This window comes from Leptopilina boulardi, unplaced genomic scaffold (genome assembly GCF_019393585.1).
Source record: "Leptopilina boulardi isolate dan_hultmark-lab unplaced genomic scaffold, ZJU_Lbou_2.1 LbouV2_248, whole genome shotgun sequence".
Taxonomy (NCBI): domain Eukaryota; kingdom Metazoa; phylum Arthropoda; class Insecta; order Hymenoptera; family Figitidae; genus Leptopilina; species Leptopilina boulardi.
Window position 1 is genome coordinate 3,101,914 of NW_026137805.1, and position 18,618 is coordinate 3,120,531.

An 18,618-nucleotide genomic window follows, 5' to 3' on the forward strand; every position below is an offset into this window, starting at 1 on the left:
CTAGATTTACCATGTAATAATGTAATTTCGCTTTTCTTAAAATCTCGCATAATTTTCAACGCGAGTGTCAAAGATAAAGTCAGAAATTCAGATTGCCCAAAGAACTTTCCTGGCGTTCTTCCGCATTCTGTAATAGCGTAATTATTTACCAACCCCATTTTGTATACTAGTGAGCTTAAATTTCAGAAAAGTGATTACCTATCATGTTACACACGCTTACACGTATATACACATATAACCTCTACTAAAAGTCCTGTGAGATTGGTTTTCCTGAATATCCCAAAATGTGTGCTCGTGATCGTAATGGAGAATTTTGTTACCGTGTGTACTCTCCTCACAAAATGATTCATGTCCGCGTGTTTCAGTTTGAGAGCTGTAAATTACAGCAACGGAAGTATAATTTTCATAAAAGTCCTCGCTATGGTTATTTCGCATGCGTGTTGCGCGGGGAGGGCTTTTTACGATCTGTCATTGTGAATAAATAAATTATGTTCTTCGCTGCAAATTACCAAGACTACAATTAGCGAAATATGATTTATTGGTTTTTCAAAAAATGCATTTCAAACAAACGAAAAAAAATTGCTATAAAATGAATGTTGAAAATGACAAAAAAATTTAAATTATATATATTGGAATAATTAGACTAAAGAATTACCTCACAAACATTCATTTCGTTACTTTCTTCTTTTATGAAAAATAAGTCATATAATCCCGTGAGGCAAAAGGTTAAATTCTGAATGAAATCAACTGTATAACATATGTACTATATAGAGGACTTAAATTTAAGAACCTGGTATATTAAAGTGATTTTTTGAAAAATTTCCTCCTTATAAACACATTATTAGTTGAAGAATTACACATTGTTATTTCAATTTTAAATAAATTTCTAGTACCAAGAAAATAAACACCGTTTGGTGAAATATTTCTCTGCGGCCGCCATGTTGTTATATTAAATTTAATATAGGTACATGTATCTTAGATTTCAATAGCAATATTGCATATTTGCTTGTATATTAAATTTAATACAGATTTTTCTAACAGTGATAAAGTAGACCAAGAAGAATAATATTATTGTTGTTCTTTTTGTTTTCCCTTTATCACTTTTACACTCGTTTATATAGGTAATTTTTATTTCTTCTACATGATCTTTTCACAAACTGATTTAGAATTTAAATCGTAAAAATCATTATACAAGTATATTCATATATGCAAATCAGAAATATTATATAAGTTATGTCGTGAAGAACTTTGTGGAAAACCGAAACACGTTTTTGAGTGTTGACAAAATATTTCAAATCGATCATTTTTAGCAGTAAAACCACGTTCAAGACACTATAAATAGTTTCAATTTTAAAATATTGATTTTTTAAATTAAAATTTAAAAAACATTTTCAATGAATAATAATTATAAATTTTCAAAAATTAGAAAATATCTAATTTAATGTAATCCACACGTTTATTATGATTGTAATATACCGAATTCCGCGTAGAAAAATATATTCGACATTAAAATAAATACTGGAGAGCAGAAAACTTCTCAAAGTGCTCATCAGATTCGAAAAAGATTATGTGGTTAGAGCCAAGAAAAGAAAAATAATTTTAACATTCAACATTTTAAACATCCAAAATAGATTTTAGATACAAAAATCAGATCTTTAAAATTAAAAAACTTAATTATATAATTTTTTTTTTTAAGTAATATTTGATAAAATAATATTATCAACGCAAAAGAAGAGCTGAGTTTCTCAAAACAGAAATACATAATGTACTCACCTCAAAATCGAAGAGAGAGCATAAGTTTGAAAGTCGTAGATTCCATATTGATTACGCAAATTAGATACAAAGTGCCGTAGCATTTGTTGGCAACTTTCGGCGAAAAAAGAAAACGGTTGGTTGCGCGAGTCACACCGCTTGTAATGTCGAGAGCCAAAAGTATAGACGATGAGACACTAATATATACGAGAATAGGTTATGTTTACAGTTGTAAACAGTTTATGAAATCAACAACACGCGATTCATCGCCTGGTAATGCAATCGACCTAATATTACCGGTAATTCCATTGTTATACACCACTCGACTCATTATTTACGGCAACAAAATTTATAAGCAAAATAAAACTGTTTATTGACCTAACCTATATTACCAAAACTGAATATGTCGATAGATTTAATTATCGCAGCCAACAAATGTGTGTAATTTTAGCTCTTATGGTATAGCTATATGTATTACGAAGAAAGTAATTTGTTATCACTATCTTGTTACAGCCAAAGTGTATCAATGCTAATAATCAATTGTAATGTACGATTTTTTTCTTTTGGATCAGTAAGAGATCTAATCACTCTTTTTGAAACTAAAACAAAATATTAAAACTTTCGGGAATTATTTTAGTTTAAAACTTTTAGTCCAAATAAGAATAATAGTATAGAATAATAAGTTTGAATATATTCCAATTATTATAACAAATTTTTCAGACAAGAAAAACATTGCCAAGACGCAAAGGAGTGAGAAAATATTTAATATTACTTTTTGTGTTTTTATCGAAATTTCAATGAATGAAAGAAAATATATATTTTATTCCAGAGAGAAAGAGAAGGAAGAGGAGGGGAAAAGTGTATATTATGGCCTTTGAGAATTTAAAACTCGGCCAAATCTTTTGGCACTGGCAAAATATTCGCATTGGGATCCTTTCTGTGCTAGCCACGATGAGACGCAAAGCTGAAGAGACCTACTTTTTCAGGGCAACGACACCACTATATACCTATACGTAAACATAATGCGAATACATACGTGTTTACTTGTTCGACGTCAGCCATCTTGTCTTCCAACTGTCAGGATATTGATGGGAGCACTCGCCTATTACTTAGTTGCCACTTTGTGAACACACAAAATAGAATAGGACTTAAAATTTTCAACTTTTAATGATTCTCCCAGAAGACTAATACGCATGCACCCACCTATGCACGTTTATAAAAATAATAAATACCACAATTATGATGCAATTGAGTTATAATATATTGTCAATGGTGTGCTTTACTCCTATCAAGAATGCACACTGACATAAATTTTTATATTTTATCTGCACTGCAGATAAAAGCAAATGACTATGATAATATATCACAGCTATTTAATCGGGCCGTTTTTTTCCTTATCCTGAAAATCTTAAATGATAAATAAATTTATTTCTAAAGTGAGAAAACATCACCTTGAAAAATAATATATTATATACCATAAGTTGAAGTGACATTCAAAATTTAATTTTTCATCAAAATTACCTTTAGAATAAAATTTATAAATTAACATATTTTCTTCACATAATGAAATTTAAAAATTAAAATTAGTGTTTTAGGTTTTTGAAAAAGGTGCGTAAAACCCTAAGCCAACCTAAATTTTTCACATCACAATCAGAGGACTGGCTTAATATCGAGATTCCGAGACAAATTTAAATTAGAAGCGCGTAATTTCTGAGCCTTATACATATAAATTGCGATTTCAAATCCAGATGACAACATGGCCACGAGACTTGATTCAATGCAGCACACATGCGGTGTTATCGGCAAAACTCTTGGAGTTGAATTAGTAACATTGTTTTAGACTTAAGCCGTGAACATAGGCTAGCATAATATTTAAAAAATGCTGCTCTAATTAATTTCACTTGAAAATATAACCTCCACGAATAGTAAATAGCCACTTTCCCTAAGTATATGTATACCTACTTATTCAACTTTCTCACAGATTTTCGTAAAGGATTTCTTGAAAAGAATTACGTGCTTATTGGTATGCAGATGAATAAATGATAATATTGTTATAGTCATATACATGATATTAAAGTGGTCCGGTATCAATGGAAGCGATGTTTATAACCCCACCAACTCTTTCAAGATAATAACAACATTATCAGGTTTAAGAGTGTTCTGAACTGCTTATTAGTAGCGACGAAAACAATAAACATAGATGTTATCCCATGGACTATGTTCAGCGAATCATGAATATATATATACTTTATGATGATGAGGTTAAAATAAGAGATATGTACATGTTTCCTAGGAAAGGTCTAAAAATACTGAATAAAGCAGGGCCAGTTTCAACATTTCAAAAAAAAAAAATCATTCTGTTATATCACTACATAATTATTTTCTTAAGTACGCAAGACAAATAATATTGTTGTTTTATGTCTTCCTTTTTTACTACTTTTACCAATTTAATAAATTTTTCTTCTACTGATCAAAAGTAAACAAATATGGGTGTAATTGATGAAAAACTGAAAATATTCTGTTTTAATACATAATTTTTAAGAAGCAAATTCAATGTAACATAAACGCTTACCTATGATTAGTATGGAATTATTCTTACGGTATATATGTATATAAAATGAGTAAATGAAACTCTTTTGCCGTATATTCTCTGAGTCATCACTAATAAACAAATGGAATATCATTGCAGGTTGACAATGTGAATTTCTAGGAAAGCCGCAACTGTTTCACTGTGTTCAACCGTGTTTGTGCAGGTTACGACAAACTTTGTAAATATTGTCGAATAGAAATATAGCAGCTTAAATGTGTGACAGGCTGAATCTCTTCGCTGAAAAATGCCTAAGTATATTGTTGTTTGTCGAACGGACGCCATTGTATATATACACACACACACATATATATATATACATTTGTGAGGCTGACACAAATCTAAACTCGCTTAAAGAGGGGAAAATCAATTTAGAATTTAGCACGCGATCGTCCATTTACCAAAGACGTCATCGGAAAAGGCAATGTCAAATTTTTTTATTGTCAAAGTTTTTGTTAAACATTAAACATATCGGCACACATATCCCACACATAACTTTCATAAGAATTTTTGTGGTTTCTATAATTCCAAATAATTGAATTTTTATTTAACAGAATTTTATATAAAGTAGACTTTATATTGAACCTTTATATTATATTGTCATAATACATATGTGACGTGCTCTGAAGAAAGGAACCTAGGAAGCAAACAGGTTATGTTTGCAGTACTTCTGCCTTGATATATATGATTCGTCGAAAATCAAATCTACCCTGTGGGCAAAAAACCATGTTCGTTTTAAAAACGTTCTTAAAACGTTTTTAGAACGAACATGGTTTTTTCCCACAGGGTAGTCGAAAAAATTATTGCATTTATTTGCAGTTTTAATTCTTACAAGTTTTACAAAACAATTACAAAGAAATATCAAATTTAAAAGAATGTTATGTTAAAAAAATTTCATATTAAAATTCGTTCCTTTATTTAAAAAAAAATATTATAAAAAATAGGAATTGACGCAATAAAACAGTATTGATCTCATCATATGCAAGCAAATCTGGCATCGTGAAATCGTCATTCAATATAGAAAAAACAAATATTTTTTTCAAGGAGTTAAAGCAACCGAGACAGATAACAAATTTATATACTGATAAATATTGATAAATCGTTAGTATATAAATATAAAAAAGTAAATTTCAAGAAAAAATTGTAAGTTTTTTTTTATTCTGCCACTTTGACAAGCATAAAAGGAAGGAATAAATTTATATAAACTCAAAGCGTAAAAATATATAGAGAATTTCTAGAATTTGTTTGGGTAAAAAACAATATCTTTTTTTTGAACCCCATTTAAAAAGAGAGAGAGAGAGAGAAATTCGTTTAAATGAATATTTGGTTAAAAAATGAAATATAAATTCTGTTTAATAGAAACTTTGCAATGCAAATAAATAAAAATGTCATTAAATGGATAGTCGTTTAAACAGAAATAATACCTTCTTATATGATGAGAATGTAAAAAAATTAAACTCAACAAAATTGTAAAATAAATAAGAAACAACATAAATCGCAAAAAAAGAAACAAATTGTTTCGTGAGAAACTTTTTCCGTATAACCACTACACATATATGTACTTTACAGTTCTTTTCAACAACTGATAGCATGTGAGCGATAAAAAAATCCAGGTTAAAAACTTATATATAAATATATCAATAATTTTTAAATAGAAAAAAATGTCACACTATTTTAAATTTGACGCCAACTTGACAAATTCTATTAAATCAACAACAATTTGAAAGTAAATTTAATTTTAATGTTGTCAATATTGTGTAAAAAAAATTACCGTTAACTAGTTAAGAGCTTCTTGTATTAAGAAAAGCACAGTGTAGTCATAGGAAAGCATGCGTTACGCATAAGTCTCTCTTTATCGCACTCATCGGCTGTGACTACCATGGTGCTTTTCTTACGGTATAATTATATGTATATAAAGAGAGAGGGGGAGGGATAAAAAACTAAGACTTTGTCTTAAAACAGCGAATTAGGTAAATATGAATTCGTGTATGTACTTATGTACACAATATAAAAGACAAACAATTGCTTAACTTTTTATTTGTTTATTTACTTAATCAGATTTGTCGGACATGCCGACGATCACAACGAGATATAGTTCTTTTTTTCTTGTCTTATAATTCTTGTATAACGAGTAACCAAAAGAAAAAAAAATCGCCTTCGTTTTGCTCGAATATATAAAAAAACAATCGATCAACACATTTTATCATACCATTATCATGTATACATTTTTACTAAATTCAATAGTATTTTTTTGTCATTAAATCACATCGAGATAAACTGATGGAATACAAATTTGATATTTTCTTTATATAATTGTTTCTATTCTTTTGTTCGTCTGTTTATTATTAAACACATCTCCTTAGTATTCTAATTGCAGAAAATTTCCTCAAAACTATTAAAAAAAACATATAGGCCTTATCGGATCATTCTCCTTTGGATATTATACAATAACATGAGATTCGAAATATAAGTTTAACAAGATCGTTTTATATTTAGATTATTTTTTAACTTTTTAAAGAAGTAAAACTGTGAAAATATAGAACAAAACATTTTTAATCTTCTGAAAAATGTCTATATAATCGAATACACTAAATTTTTGTCTCTTTATATGTAAAAAAAATTACTAATATTAGTCTCCCAACAAAAAATTGTTTACTTTTTACAAATAACTAAAATTGTTCGGATTTTTTAATAAATGTAGCCACAGAAATAATTTGGTTTATGAGATAAAACTCGGGTATATTTTCATATTTTTATTTTATAGATTTTATGATTCATACGTTGAAAAATTTATTTTAAAATAACCAAAATTTCGAAAAATCCACGGGAAAAAATTGTTTAAAAATTTAAAGGTTGGAGAAATTTAATCGCATAAACCAGACAATTTTCGAAGACTCGAATAAATTAGCAAAGGCCTCTAAATTCTGAGAAATTGTAATTTTCACATAGAAGCAAAATACATCGATAGGTGTTTTATAAGCTATATAGTATATGTACACGGAGAGAAATATTATACTATTATCGCATAGATTTTATCACCCGATTTTTCCATGTATTTAGTATGCGTAATTTTCTCGGAATCTATGCGAAAAACGCATGGCTCCTGTAATTTGTACATGGACTCATGCGATTTTGACATAGATTCCGAGCAAATTACACATATGTGTAAGTGCATTATTCGTATAGTTTGCCCATGCGCCATTCCTGATATTTCTCTCCGTGTATAAACGACAGAAAATTTCCGAACATCTGTGCGTAAAAATTACAAACAATCTCGCTATAAATGTTGATAAGTATTTATCAGAAGTGACTCTCGCATATTCTGACAAACTTAGAGAAATCGTGTTTTCTTATTTAATTTCTTTTACAACTCACTCCGTTAATCGTGTACAATCACTTTTTTCCTTGTTATTTATTTAGTATTTTTTTATTTTAAAAGTGAATCACAACTTCGTTATATCAACGAACTTAACGAAGTAGTAAAGTATATATATTTATAATATTGATAAATATAACTATGCACTAAAACATGCACAGCAAAGTGTAAAGCTTTTTTATTTTTACTGATCGCACGGATAAAAAAATTATTTAATTAATTACCGCTCATTGAGGCTCAATCGTCAAAAAGTATTTTATAACCTCATGCACAATATTTAATCAAGGGATATTTATAAATAAAAATTTTTTTCGATTGAAACACTGAGACAAAATAACTGAATATTTTTTCTTTTTTGTTGTTGTTTTACTACATCCGTGCGCGCATAATTAATTAAATTCCTAAGCTTTTCTTTGTTTTCGTTCAGAAGAAACTTACTCCTATGTAGAAAACAAAAAAAATTCATTTTTAAATTCTTTCAGGCGTTTTTTTAATACTTGAGTTCCCAGAGGCGCAATTTTCCGACAGTATATATATATATATATGTAAAAAAATGAATGGATGTACTGAGCGGATAAACTTAAAAATTACATACATCGATTTCCGCACACAAATCAGACGAGGTTTTATATACCATAAGAGTACCACCATGTCAATTATAGGAATCATGTATTCCACATAAGAGTGTTTCACTCGCATTCATGAGCGGTGACTGACGTGAAGATGCTCTTCACTGTTTTCTTGAAGGTATCAAGTTGATACCGAATTGGATCAAATTATATTTTGATCCAAATATTGGTATCAATTTGTTGTAATTTGATACTTTCAAATTAACAGTGTTATTGTATGGTAAAAAAGAAGAAAAAAAATATAAAGTGAGATCAGCGATATTTACAATTATTTCTGATGTGAATTTGTTCGCTTACACATGAAGACGTAACATTTATGATAAAAACATCTTACTTTTAAAATTGTTGTTTCAGCGCAATAAATATTTTAGAGTTTCTTTTAATGAACAATATTTGCATTTTTCGAGACAAATTTAAACAAGTAAAATAGTAAAAAAAATTATAGTCATTGTTTAAAAATAATTTTTTTTAAATAAAAATTTTAAGTGTAAAGAAACAATTAGATTATAATATTCATAAACATTAGCATTTTTGGTTTTCATTTCTATATTTCTTGAAGCGGAATGTTAAAAATGATACGTTCTTTAAATTGTTCTCAAACGATTATATGCTAATGTGTATTTACACACATATAATGTTTCATAAAATATGTTAAGATTATAGAGCACAAGTTTCTAAGAAACAAAAATAATAGTCCACACAAGAAATATATATATATATAATATATGTTAGGGCACATTATAGATTTTTCAATATATCTATTGTGGTGGGTATATATATAAACAATATATACATAAATATATATTTATGTAAACAATATATATATAGTAAATTCACTGCGTCGAGCAAACTTTTTTCAGTTACGAAAACAATCATTTTTTATTATTTCAGAACAGTTTAATGAACTTTCGAATATTTAAATTACCTAACAAACATTATACTTCTTTGTTTAAAAAATAAATTACCATAAATATTGGTAAAATTAGAAACAAATACTGAAGTTTTAAATAAAAAAAATACATTAAATCTATAAAAAAATAGCTTTTTAATTAATAATTTTTATAATTATTATTTACACTATGTAACATTAATTATTATAAAAAATATGTAAGTTTTAAATACAAATTAAATTTCTACATCATGTAATCCAAATTAAAATATTTTTATTCTAAAAACTCCCTCTAAAATCATTTTTAAATATATAGTTTTTATTAATATTAACTTAACAATAATGTATTTGTTTTATACTTTATTTTTATTATTGTATTAAAAGACAAAAATTAATTTTTAGTTTGACAAAATTTTCAGTATAATAAAACAGTAACAAAATAGAGTAATATAATAAACTCCCTGAATCTTTAATAATATAATCATGTTGTTTTGTAACTAATCTGTGGACATAAAATAAAACTTTTATCTATACGTAAAAAAATGATAACATGGAAAAAAACGAATTATAAACTAAACGTTTTTAACAATGTTTCTTAAAAAATGATTCGTTTCGTTGAAATTTAAAATATCAAATATTTTTCAAATATATATAATCGAAAATATTCAATCAATACACTGAATAAAAATGATTCTATTTACTTTTAGAGGTTGCAAAATTGTTCATTAAAACTATCTCATTACATTTGGAAAAAAATTTTGAATTTATTCCCATAAATCGATTAATAACTATTAGAAATTGTTGTTTAAAAAACTTGAAAAATACGCAATCTTTTAAAAAGCGAAAAAGGACATTTTTGTTCAGAATCAATTCTTAATCTCTGGTTACTTAGGTTATATTATTTGGAATTTTTTAAATATTGAATTAAAAAATATCAATTGTTTTTAAATACTATTTCTTCCGGCCAAAAATAATATATCATCGGAAAAAATAGAAAAATTATTTTGTTACTTTTTTGAAAATAAAAATTCACATTTTGACATTCTACAGCCCCTATATACGCCCAGAAAAAAATTGTGCCATCTTTGAGTTTTTGGACATACATATTTACGTCTTCCTGAGAAAGACAATAGTAAACCTAATCCGTAAATGTAAAAATTGCATCGACTTTGACCTACCCTTAAAATTTGTTGTGTCGCTTGATTTCGAATTTCATGTTAGATTTAAGAAATTTCAGATGGCGTATCAAATATAGCAACCAACAATTTTTAAATTGACCAAATTCGCTTGAAACCAGACTTTTTCACTAGACTGCAAAAATTGTATTATGCAAATTTTCATTTACATAAATTTTTAAAAGTGAGTTCAAATTTACTGTTATACGGAATGCTGACGTAAATTTAAACAAAAATTTAGTCGAATACAAAACCTAAAAATGAAAAAGCATGTAAACATGTAATCTGTGAAAAGAACAATTTACCAAAAATGTTCGTTGAGATCGTTGAGCAAATAATATTCCATGGACGTATAAATTAATTGTTAAACAAAACCAATATAAATTTTCGCAAAATTTACAACACTTGCCTCCTCAGAAAGTGACAATTTATAGTCACTCTTTTCCCACAAATACAGTGACAAAAAAATTACATTTCTTGCTAAAACCACACTGAATTATAACGGCTGATCACACAATTATATTCTTCATCATGGGACACGAAGTCGAGAGAATCTTGATATTTGTAGATGATGATTGTATATAGAGAAGCTTGGTAAAAAAGAAGAAAAGAGAATCCAACCTCAAGGAATCTTTGAAAGAAGACAAACAAAAGGTCCTCGTGATCGGCGAGGTCACAAGAAAATCGTTAACGACCAATTCATCATTGAAAAACCCGAAACCACATCTTCGGTTCGAGTTCGGCAAAGATCGCGCCTCCATATATATTACAACACGAAGTCTCTTTCCACGTAAGCGATCATGTCCGAAGTTTCACGAAACCACAGTTGTATTTCTCTCGACCGCTTCAAATATCAACACACAACATACACTACTCTCGCCCGTATATTTACAAACAGCGCCATGTAAGGCTTGTTTCTGTCTAATTACCGCACATGCCATTTTGCGCATATACACCAAATGTATGTGTGTGTATTTTTCTTTTTTTATTTGGATCAAAAAGAAAGTCTCAAGAAAATAAAAATGTCTTTTCACCCCCGAAACGTTTTTCACAGATCCAATGGCTGATAATCAGGTGGTAATGGCTCATCATCCGATTCATAATAAAAACTTTTTCTCTCATAAATAAATGGCCTTGGCTGTCCAACGACATCCTCTACCACCACCTCATCTTCTTCAGAGCCATTTGTTGAATTATCGTATTCGTCAAAATTCTCCTGAAGTCGTTTAACTGCCTCCTTAATGAGGCCACCACGTCGCAATAATTCTTGCAACAATTCATAAGGATCATCATCCTGATGATCTCTAGTCGTCGAGCGTTTTCGACTATTATTATGTCGTTGCTGCTGATTATGCCGATGCTGTTCACTGGAGTTTCGCATACCACAAATTTCACAATTGCTCGCAGGATCAGCCCACGAACGAGATGGTATCCGATATGGTGATGGACGATTTTTATGAGCGTGACTTGATTTTGCCTTTAAATTCGAGATCCTCAAATTCTCCTTGATTTGTGATACAAGAAGATCTACATCTTGGGACAAAAAGTCCTGTGTTGTGTCGGGAATCACCTCGATTAGATATGTCGGTTCCTCGGCACTCGGCATTTTGGCCAGTACACGCTCCAGGCCTTTTCTTTGTCGATGTTTACCTGCTTTTGCTTGTATGCGTATGTGTCTTTCTCAAACAGCAATGGCTACGGCCCTTTCTCCTTTATATCTTCTCTTCAAAGTAAAGGTACAAAACAGAAAAATTTCACTTGGAAAACTTAATGGCATCCGCACTAGTAACAAATTATTTACTAAACAAGCTCTCACACTTTTAATAAATATATTTTTTCACATGTACAAAGCGCGTGATTCACTGTCGTGTTACGCGTGACTCTTCACAGTAGTCTTTCTGTTGGAGAAGTTTGAAGCGGAATTTCGCATCTGTACACACTGTTGTCGTGGCTGGGAATGAATGAATAGAGAGAGAGAGAGAGAGAGAGTGAGTTATACTACAATTCATCGGACATTGTTGACTTCGAGTTTTTCGCGTTTGTTTTTGTTTTCCACCTGGCGGTGTGTGTGTGTATATTTTAAACGCGCACACTCCCAAAAGGTCGAGGACACTTTCTATTCCTGTTTTTTTCTTTCTTTGTATTCAATTAACTTCCACACGAAGTATACATTTTTTTCTTTCTGCTGGTTTTTTTTGGTCAAAGAAAATTTTTGTTTAATAATAATAATAATTTTGGTATGTAGTAAGAGGAAGAAAAACAAATATACTATCAGTCTTTTTTCCGTTCACACACAAATACAGTGAGTGAGAGAGAAAGAATATCTGTGTTTCGACTCAACTGACTCGGGTCAGAAGACGACGGGAACGGGAATATCGAGGCTGCCTGTCTGCCAGCCATGAACCTTCCTCTCCTCCTCTCTCGCACTCTGTTATTATTGTTTTGGTCTTGGACGCGCATGCGCGCATTCTGTTCTCTCTCCCTCTATATATATATATGTATATATATATGAGAGAACTCGTGTAAACAAACCGTTAACTCAACTTCTCGAAAACTCCGGCGAATCAATAGTACGTCATCGCTTTTCCACCTTTCGTTCACGTTTTCCCACCCCCGCACACCCCTATTAGCTTAACTGTTTTTGTTATATGCATATATATATATATAAAAATAAAATTCTACGCCCAGTAAGAAAAACTTATGAATAGATAATTATATAGAAATTACAATATTTTCAATTCAATAAAAAATATCATTTGAAGAATACGATCTTTTCTTATTGATATTGTGATAAATAATAAAGCAATTCTTTAGAATTTTCATTTAATAGAATTTCTATGTTAACAATTAAATTATAGGCCTTGAATTAAGAAAGATAAATTTCTATTCTTTTTTTGCGTAGCAAGTAGCCAATGCCTGCAGTACAATTCCTATTAACAATAATTTTCATTTAACAAAGTTTTTAATCCGACTTGAATTAAGCAAAATATCTAACAAAACTCCTATTAAACAAAATTGACATTTCACTTTTGCATTAAATCTAATTTTCTTTAAACAAATTTACATTTGATTTATGGTTCATTATTGTCTATTTAATAATCTACGATCCAAAGCAGATCTATGAAAATTGCATAGCAATTAATTGAACGTTTTGACTCCGTACAGTAGTGGTTATCAAATATAAGGAAGTGAATAAATTTGATCCTTATGTTTATTAATAAATAAATATTAATGGCATAAAAATCAATTCAATCTTCTTGTTTAACATAACATTATGCTACTCATTATCAAAAACGATAAAAATTCTCTTCATTTCGCAAATTATACTTAGCAATTGTTGAAAAATTCAACAAATAAAAATAATTTTTCACTTACCTAAAAATTACAATCGATATGGCATATATGTATTAGTATTATCCGTTTGTAACCTTTTATGAACCATCTACAAATTTAATTACATCAGATATTCTTCGCGAGTGTCCTAGTTTAAAATAAATCTCACTCTCTAAATAGCATATCTCGATTGAATCCAATTCTGTAATTACATAAAAAAAGTAGATTAGTCATTTAGGATAAGGTTGAAGCTGATGAATCAAATTTTTTGTATCTTTGATAATAAATTTTTTTAGATTCAAACTACATACATGATTTGTGTGTGTGTGTGTTTGTGTGAATAAGAAAAAAAAATTAACATTGAAGGATGAAACGATAAAAGACTAATTGAAATGTTGACTTAAAATTTAATACACCTTGAATATTTCATTTGATACATATCGCGTCAGTGTATAAAAAAGAAAACGCGATAAATAGGAAATTTCATAAAGAATAAAATTTACAAACTTGCAAAGTTAATTAAAAAAATAAAGCTAATCCGAATACTACTACTAATTTATAGTAATATATTAATACTGTATTATTTTTCAACTTTTTTAACCAGACAAATTATCGCATTTCAAATATATTTTTATTAAAGGAATTATTAATGGTTTTATATTAAAAGTTATTGTTATTATTATTTGAAATAATTAAGTTCACTAAGGCTGTGAAAAATAATTATTAAGATGAGAGTTTGCAATATTGAATATTAAAAGTGCAAGTGCATTGGAAAAATTGGAGGTTATGTTATCTCCTAACGAACAGTCCAAGAAATCAATAATTGAAATCGATAATTACAGGTTAAAATTATTAAACTTTTCTCAAGTTTACACGGAATTTCGAAAAAAAATTACGAAACTTAATCGAATATTTTTAAATTAACAGTAAAACATTGCGTTTCTCGAATCACTAGAACACAAACTCAAAAAAATCCCTTAGATAAAATATTTCACTTAATCGAAAAAATGTGCTTATACATTAAACTTACAATAAAGTCACCACAATCGGATATTAATAAATAAAACCAATAAAGCAGGACGTAAATTACAGAATACAGGGAAATGTTACATGAAATGCGCGGCAATAATTTCTATCCACAGAGAGAAGCCATGTTCACTTCTGACATGGCAGTATTGCCAACAGTTGTGCCAATATAGATGAAACTCATTTGAATAGCGGAAATTTTAAAATATGTAAAATATATAAATGGAAATTTTATTAATTAAACATTATAATATTATTCAATAATATGAATGCATACAAATAATGATAAAATTTTTAAAATAACCAACGTAATAATGTAATAAAAAGCAAATTCTTGAAAGTTATTTTATTTATTTGATGTGATTTTGTTATGTACATGTTTATTTTTAATTGTCACAAAAGTTGCTCCTACAATATTACAGGACAATGTTTAATTAAATATCTAATATTACTTTCGTTTGTTTATTCAAGGTCCAGGAATACTCGTGTGTATTCGAATTCCATGCATGTCTTTAATTTCCTCTTTCAAGGCCTAGAAAAATATAAAATTACTTTTAAAATAATATCATATGGAAAATAATATTTAGGTACATGAATAAATAATTTTATTATTATTTCATTATACCTCAGTGTCCAAAATGTTTTGAAATCCCTAAATATTAACTTTTTACATTCATAATAAATAAAGAAATTTCATTAAAAAATAATAATAAAATTTGTTTTTAATTTATTCAATATACATATACAGATATGATAAGATAAACAATTAATAATTTTGTTTTTACCTCATTAATAATTCGATGTTGTTTTACAGTAGTCAATCCTTTAAATTCCGGAGCAACAACACTAACTTCAAACATCGCTCCGCAACCTCCTATTAAAAAATTAGTTAAAATAAATTCAATAAATGGAATAAAAAATATTTAATTTGATAACTTTCTTTTTTTCAACTCACCCGACACATCAGTAACTTCAATAAGTTTTGCTTCTGGAAATTTATTCTTTAAAATATTGATCATTTTTTGTTCAGCCTCCTTACTGGCAAGAACGTTGTTGGGTCCATTCCAAACTCGTGACAGAAGCTGCAACATTTTTGTTTTATTCATCCTTCTTTGAGAGGCATTCAAAATGTTTTTTAATTTTTCTCTTTTTTCTTAAATACACAATTTTCACTTTCAATTTTCAGAATAGAATACAAGTAATTTTTATTTATTTTTCTTTTTTTAATCAAATTGGAAGAGAAATTCTCAGACTAATAATAATAACTGGGTTTTTACGACATAAACACATGAAAATTTTTTCTCTTTTGTCTTCTGAATCTTTTAAGATGCTACAAATAATTAATTTTCAAACAAAATATTTTTAGATTAATTTACTTCTTTTAATAAATAAAAATAATAATAATTAATCATTTATTTAGTAGTAAATAAGAATATAAGCAAAACAAAAAAAAACTATTATATTATCATACATAATTATAATAAATGTCATTAAAAAAATTAAAAATATTTTAATTATTAATAAATTAATTCATTAATTAAGTATTAAATTATTTAATTGACATAAATATTTATTATTATTATTACATTTCATAAATATATTATAGAGTCCAATTAATTAATTTTACCTATATTAATTATTATAATAAATTAATTAAAAATTATATGTTAATTAAACTTTTGAATTACTTACTGAAATTTTACGAAATTTTGACGTTAATCTAGAAGCAAACATAGTTGAAATTGTGGAATATGTGACAGTCATGAGGTTTTTTTTTTTTTGACAATTTATAGACTTTCAATTGTCTTCTGAAAAAACAAAATTACCGGCCAACAATATTATTACATATTTATTAACTATATTATAAACTATTGTTAAAAAATTTTTCTTTTAATAAAACATTAATATTAATATCAGATAGTTAAAATAAATAATAATTATAGCTTATTATTTCCCAAGAATATAAACATTTTTCATTAAAAAATTATAATGATAATCTAACTTTGAGGTTATGATTTTAATCTCTATATTCAATAAAAATTCATTTTTAAATAATTGCAACAAAAAAATATGATACAGAATTTAAAAGAATTCGAATAATAGTATTTATTGATATTAAAAATAAGATGCATTTTAACTTACCTTTAAATATATAGGTATATATGTATATATAGTGAAACCGAGAAAAACGAACCTAGTTGCTCGTGTTTTAAAACTTGGTGTTTAAACTATATGTAAATTAGTGACTAAAATTACATTTGAGAGCAATTATATTAAAAGAGTTGAAATGAATACCCACTGTCATGTTTCTTATTTTTATTTAAAAAAAAGAATGTAATTATGCTGAGCGATCTTTGCAAAGTTTTGTTGCTAAGCACGAGAGCCATGCACGAGACCACACCATAACCCTACTTTTATTCTGAAAAATTCTTGCAAGAATTTTTCAGAATTTTTCCAATCATGCATTATAGTGTAGGAGTGTAGGGGAGAGCGGGGCAAAGCCGCTATGTGGGGCAAAGGCGTTTTTCAAAATATCTTCCTTCTTTCTTATCTAATACAATTTTTGTTTACAGTTTATTATTAATATGATTAAAGCAATTAATTAGAAAAGAAAAAAACTCGAAAATATTAAGTACAATAAGAAATATAATATAAAAATAGTTTTTGCAAGGAAGAAATGAAAATTTCGTTGATCGAAGATTCAAATTTAAAAAATAGTTTTAAGCACTTGGGTCTTAAAAATATTTCGATTGAATAAATGAATCATTTATCTACACGATCTGCATTAAATTTAAATTCATTTTTTTATTTATATAAGTGAAATTTTAAAAATAAAAAATGTTTGTCATTGGGGGCAAAGCCGTTTAAAAAATGTTTTGTAAAAACAGTTGAAAATGAAAATCTGCATTACCTTTAGACATGAAGGATTTCTAACTTCAAGCGCATCAAATGTCAACAAAAATGTTATATATTTTATTCAATAAAATAACTCCAAAATTTGTCTATTGGTAAATATTGTTATTCTTAAAAAATGTTTGTAAACAATATATGTATGTATATCAATATAATGTATATTATTATTAATTTAAAATACAATTAAACAATAAAAAAATGTACTTTTAAATATTATTAATAATTAAAAATACAATTACAAAATAAAAAGAAATTATTATAAAACTAGCAAAATTACACGCGCGCAAGCGCGCGTCCAACTTTAATTGCAATGGTTATTTTAAAATAATAATAATAATAATAATAATAATAATAATAATAATAATAATAATAATAATAATAATAATAATAATAATAATAATAATAATAATTCTGCATCAGTGGAGTATTAAATTAATAATAGGTATATTTCTAATTTTCACGTTATCATTTATTTATACACAGAAAAAAATGAGTTTGATGTTATATAAATAAATAAATTTAAGTAAAAATTTTAAAATATAAATATTAAAGTTTTAGAAATAAATATTTTTGATAAAGTTAATGTTCAATGAATTTTTTATAATCTTTCAAATTACAAAAAATTAATTATGCTAAATATTTTTTTGTATTTTCTATAAATATTTCGTTGCAAATGAAAATTTTAAAATGTTTTTTTTTCAAAAAATTTAATTAACTGATAATTAATAAATATTAAAAAATTATGTAATCAAAAAAAAAATTTAAATTAACAGAAAATTATTAATTATATTTTAAAAAGTAAAAAATTAAATTAAAAAATATTTAAAAATTTTGAAAAAATAAAACCTAAAAAAAATTTGTAATGTTTTAAACTTTAAACTTAAATTAAAAATTAAAATCAAATTGAAAATTTTTTAAAAAAGCAAACTATTTTTATA

At 27.1% G+C, this 18,618-nt stretch overlaps 4 protein-coding genes across 13 annotated transcripts in view; 1 reads left to right on the plus strand and 3 right to left on the minus strand.

Moving 5' to 3' along the window:
* LOC127280606 (uncharacterized) overlaps nt 1-18,618 on the plus strand; it is a 263,749-nt gene that overhangs the window by 230,143 nt on the left and 14,988 nt on the right. The gene's annotated exons all lie outside the window — the stretch shown is intronic.
* The window catches only part of LOC127280614 (xaa-Pro dipeptidase), a 45,645-nt gene that overhangs the window by 16,535 nt on the left and 10,492 nt on the right, over nt 1-18,618 (minus strand). Inside the window, exons 1-2 of one of the 6 annotated variants that reach the window (XM_051303741.1) lie at nt 14,772-14,932; nt 13,784-13,943 (exon numbers count right to left, since the gene is read on the minus strand). The exons of 2 other annotated variants lie outside the window; for them this stretch is intronic. Coding sequence is in view for 2 of the 4 variants with exons in the window: in XM_051303739.1 (XP_051159696.1) it covers nt 1,774-1,856 (83 nt within the window). In the remaining 2 variants the exon portion in view is untranslated. Of the gene's footprint in view, nt 1-1,773; nt 1,890-2,788; nt 3,054-3,714; nt 3,735-13,783; nt 13,944-14,771; nt 14,933-18,618 lie in introns of those variants that run through there. 3 more of the 6 variants (XM_051303743.1, XM_051303740.1, XM_051303739.1) reach the window with 3 other exon arrangements.
* LOC127280635 (GSK-3-binding protein-like) lies at nt 10,714-12,890 on the minus strand. Its single transcript, XM_051303778.1, has one exon. The coding sequence runs from the start codon at nt 12,012-12,014 to the stop codon at nt 11,457-11,459; it is 558 nt and encodes a 185-aa protein (XP_051159735.1). The 5' UTR covers nt 12,015-12,890; the 3' UTR covers nt 10,714-11,456.
* On the minus strand, nt 15,099-17,196 carry LOC127280637 (bolA-like protein 3). 3 transcript variants are annotated; one of them, XM_051303781.1, is made up of 6 exons: nt 17,067-17,191; nt 16,910-16,995; nt 16,460-16,575; nt 15,723-15,849; nt 15,553-15,641; nt 15,099-15,299 (listed from the first exon to the last, which is right to left on the minus strand). In XM_051303781.1, the coding sequence occupies exons 3-6, from the start codon at nt 16,529-16,531 to the stop codon at nt 15,234-15,236; spliced, it is 354 nt and encodes a 117-aa protein (XP_051159738.1). In that variant the 5' UTR covers nt 16,532-16,575; nt 16,910-16,995; nt 17,067-17,191; the 3' UTR covers nt 15,099-15,233. The 3 variants fall into 3 exon arrangements, with proteins under 3 accessions (XP_051159738.1, XP_051159737.1, XP_051159739.1); XM_051303780.1 differs by having other exon boundaries at nt 16,910-17,196; XM_051303782.1 differs by lacking the exon at nt 16,910-16,995 and having other exon boundaries at nt 17,067-17,184.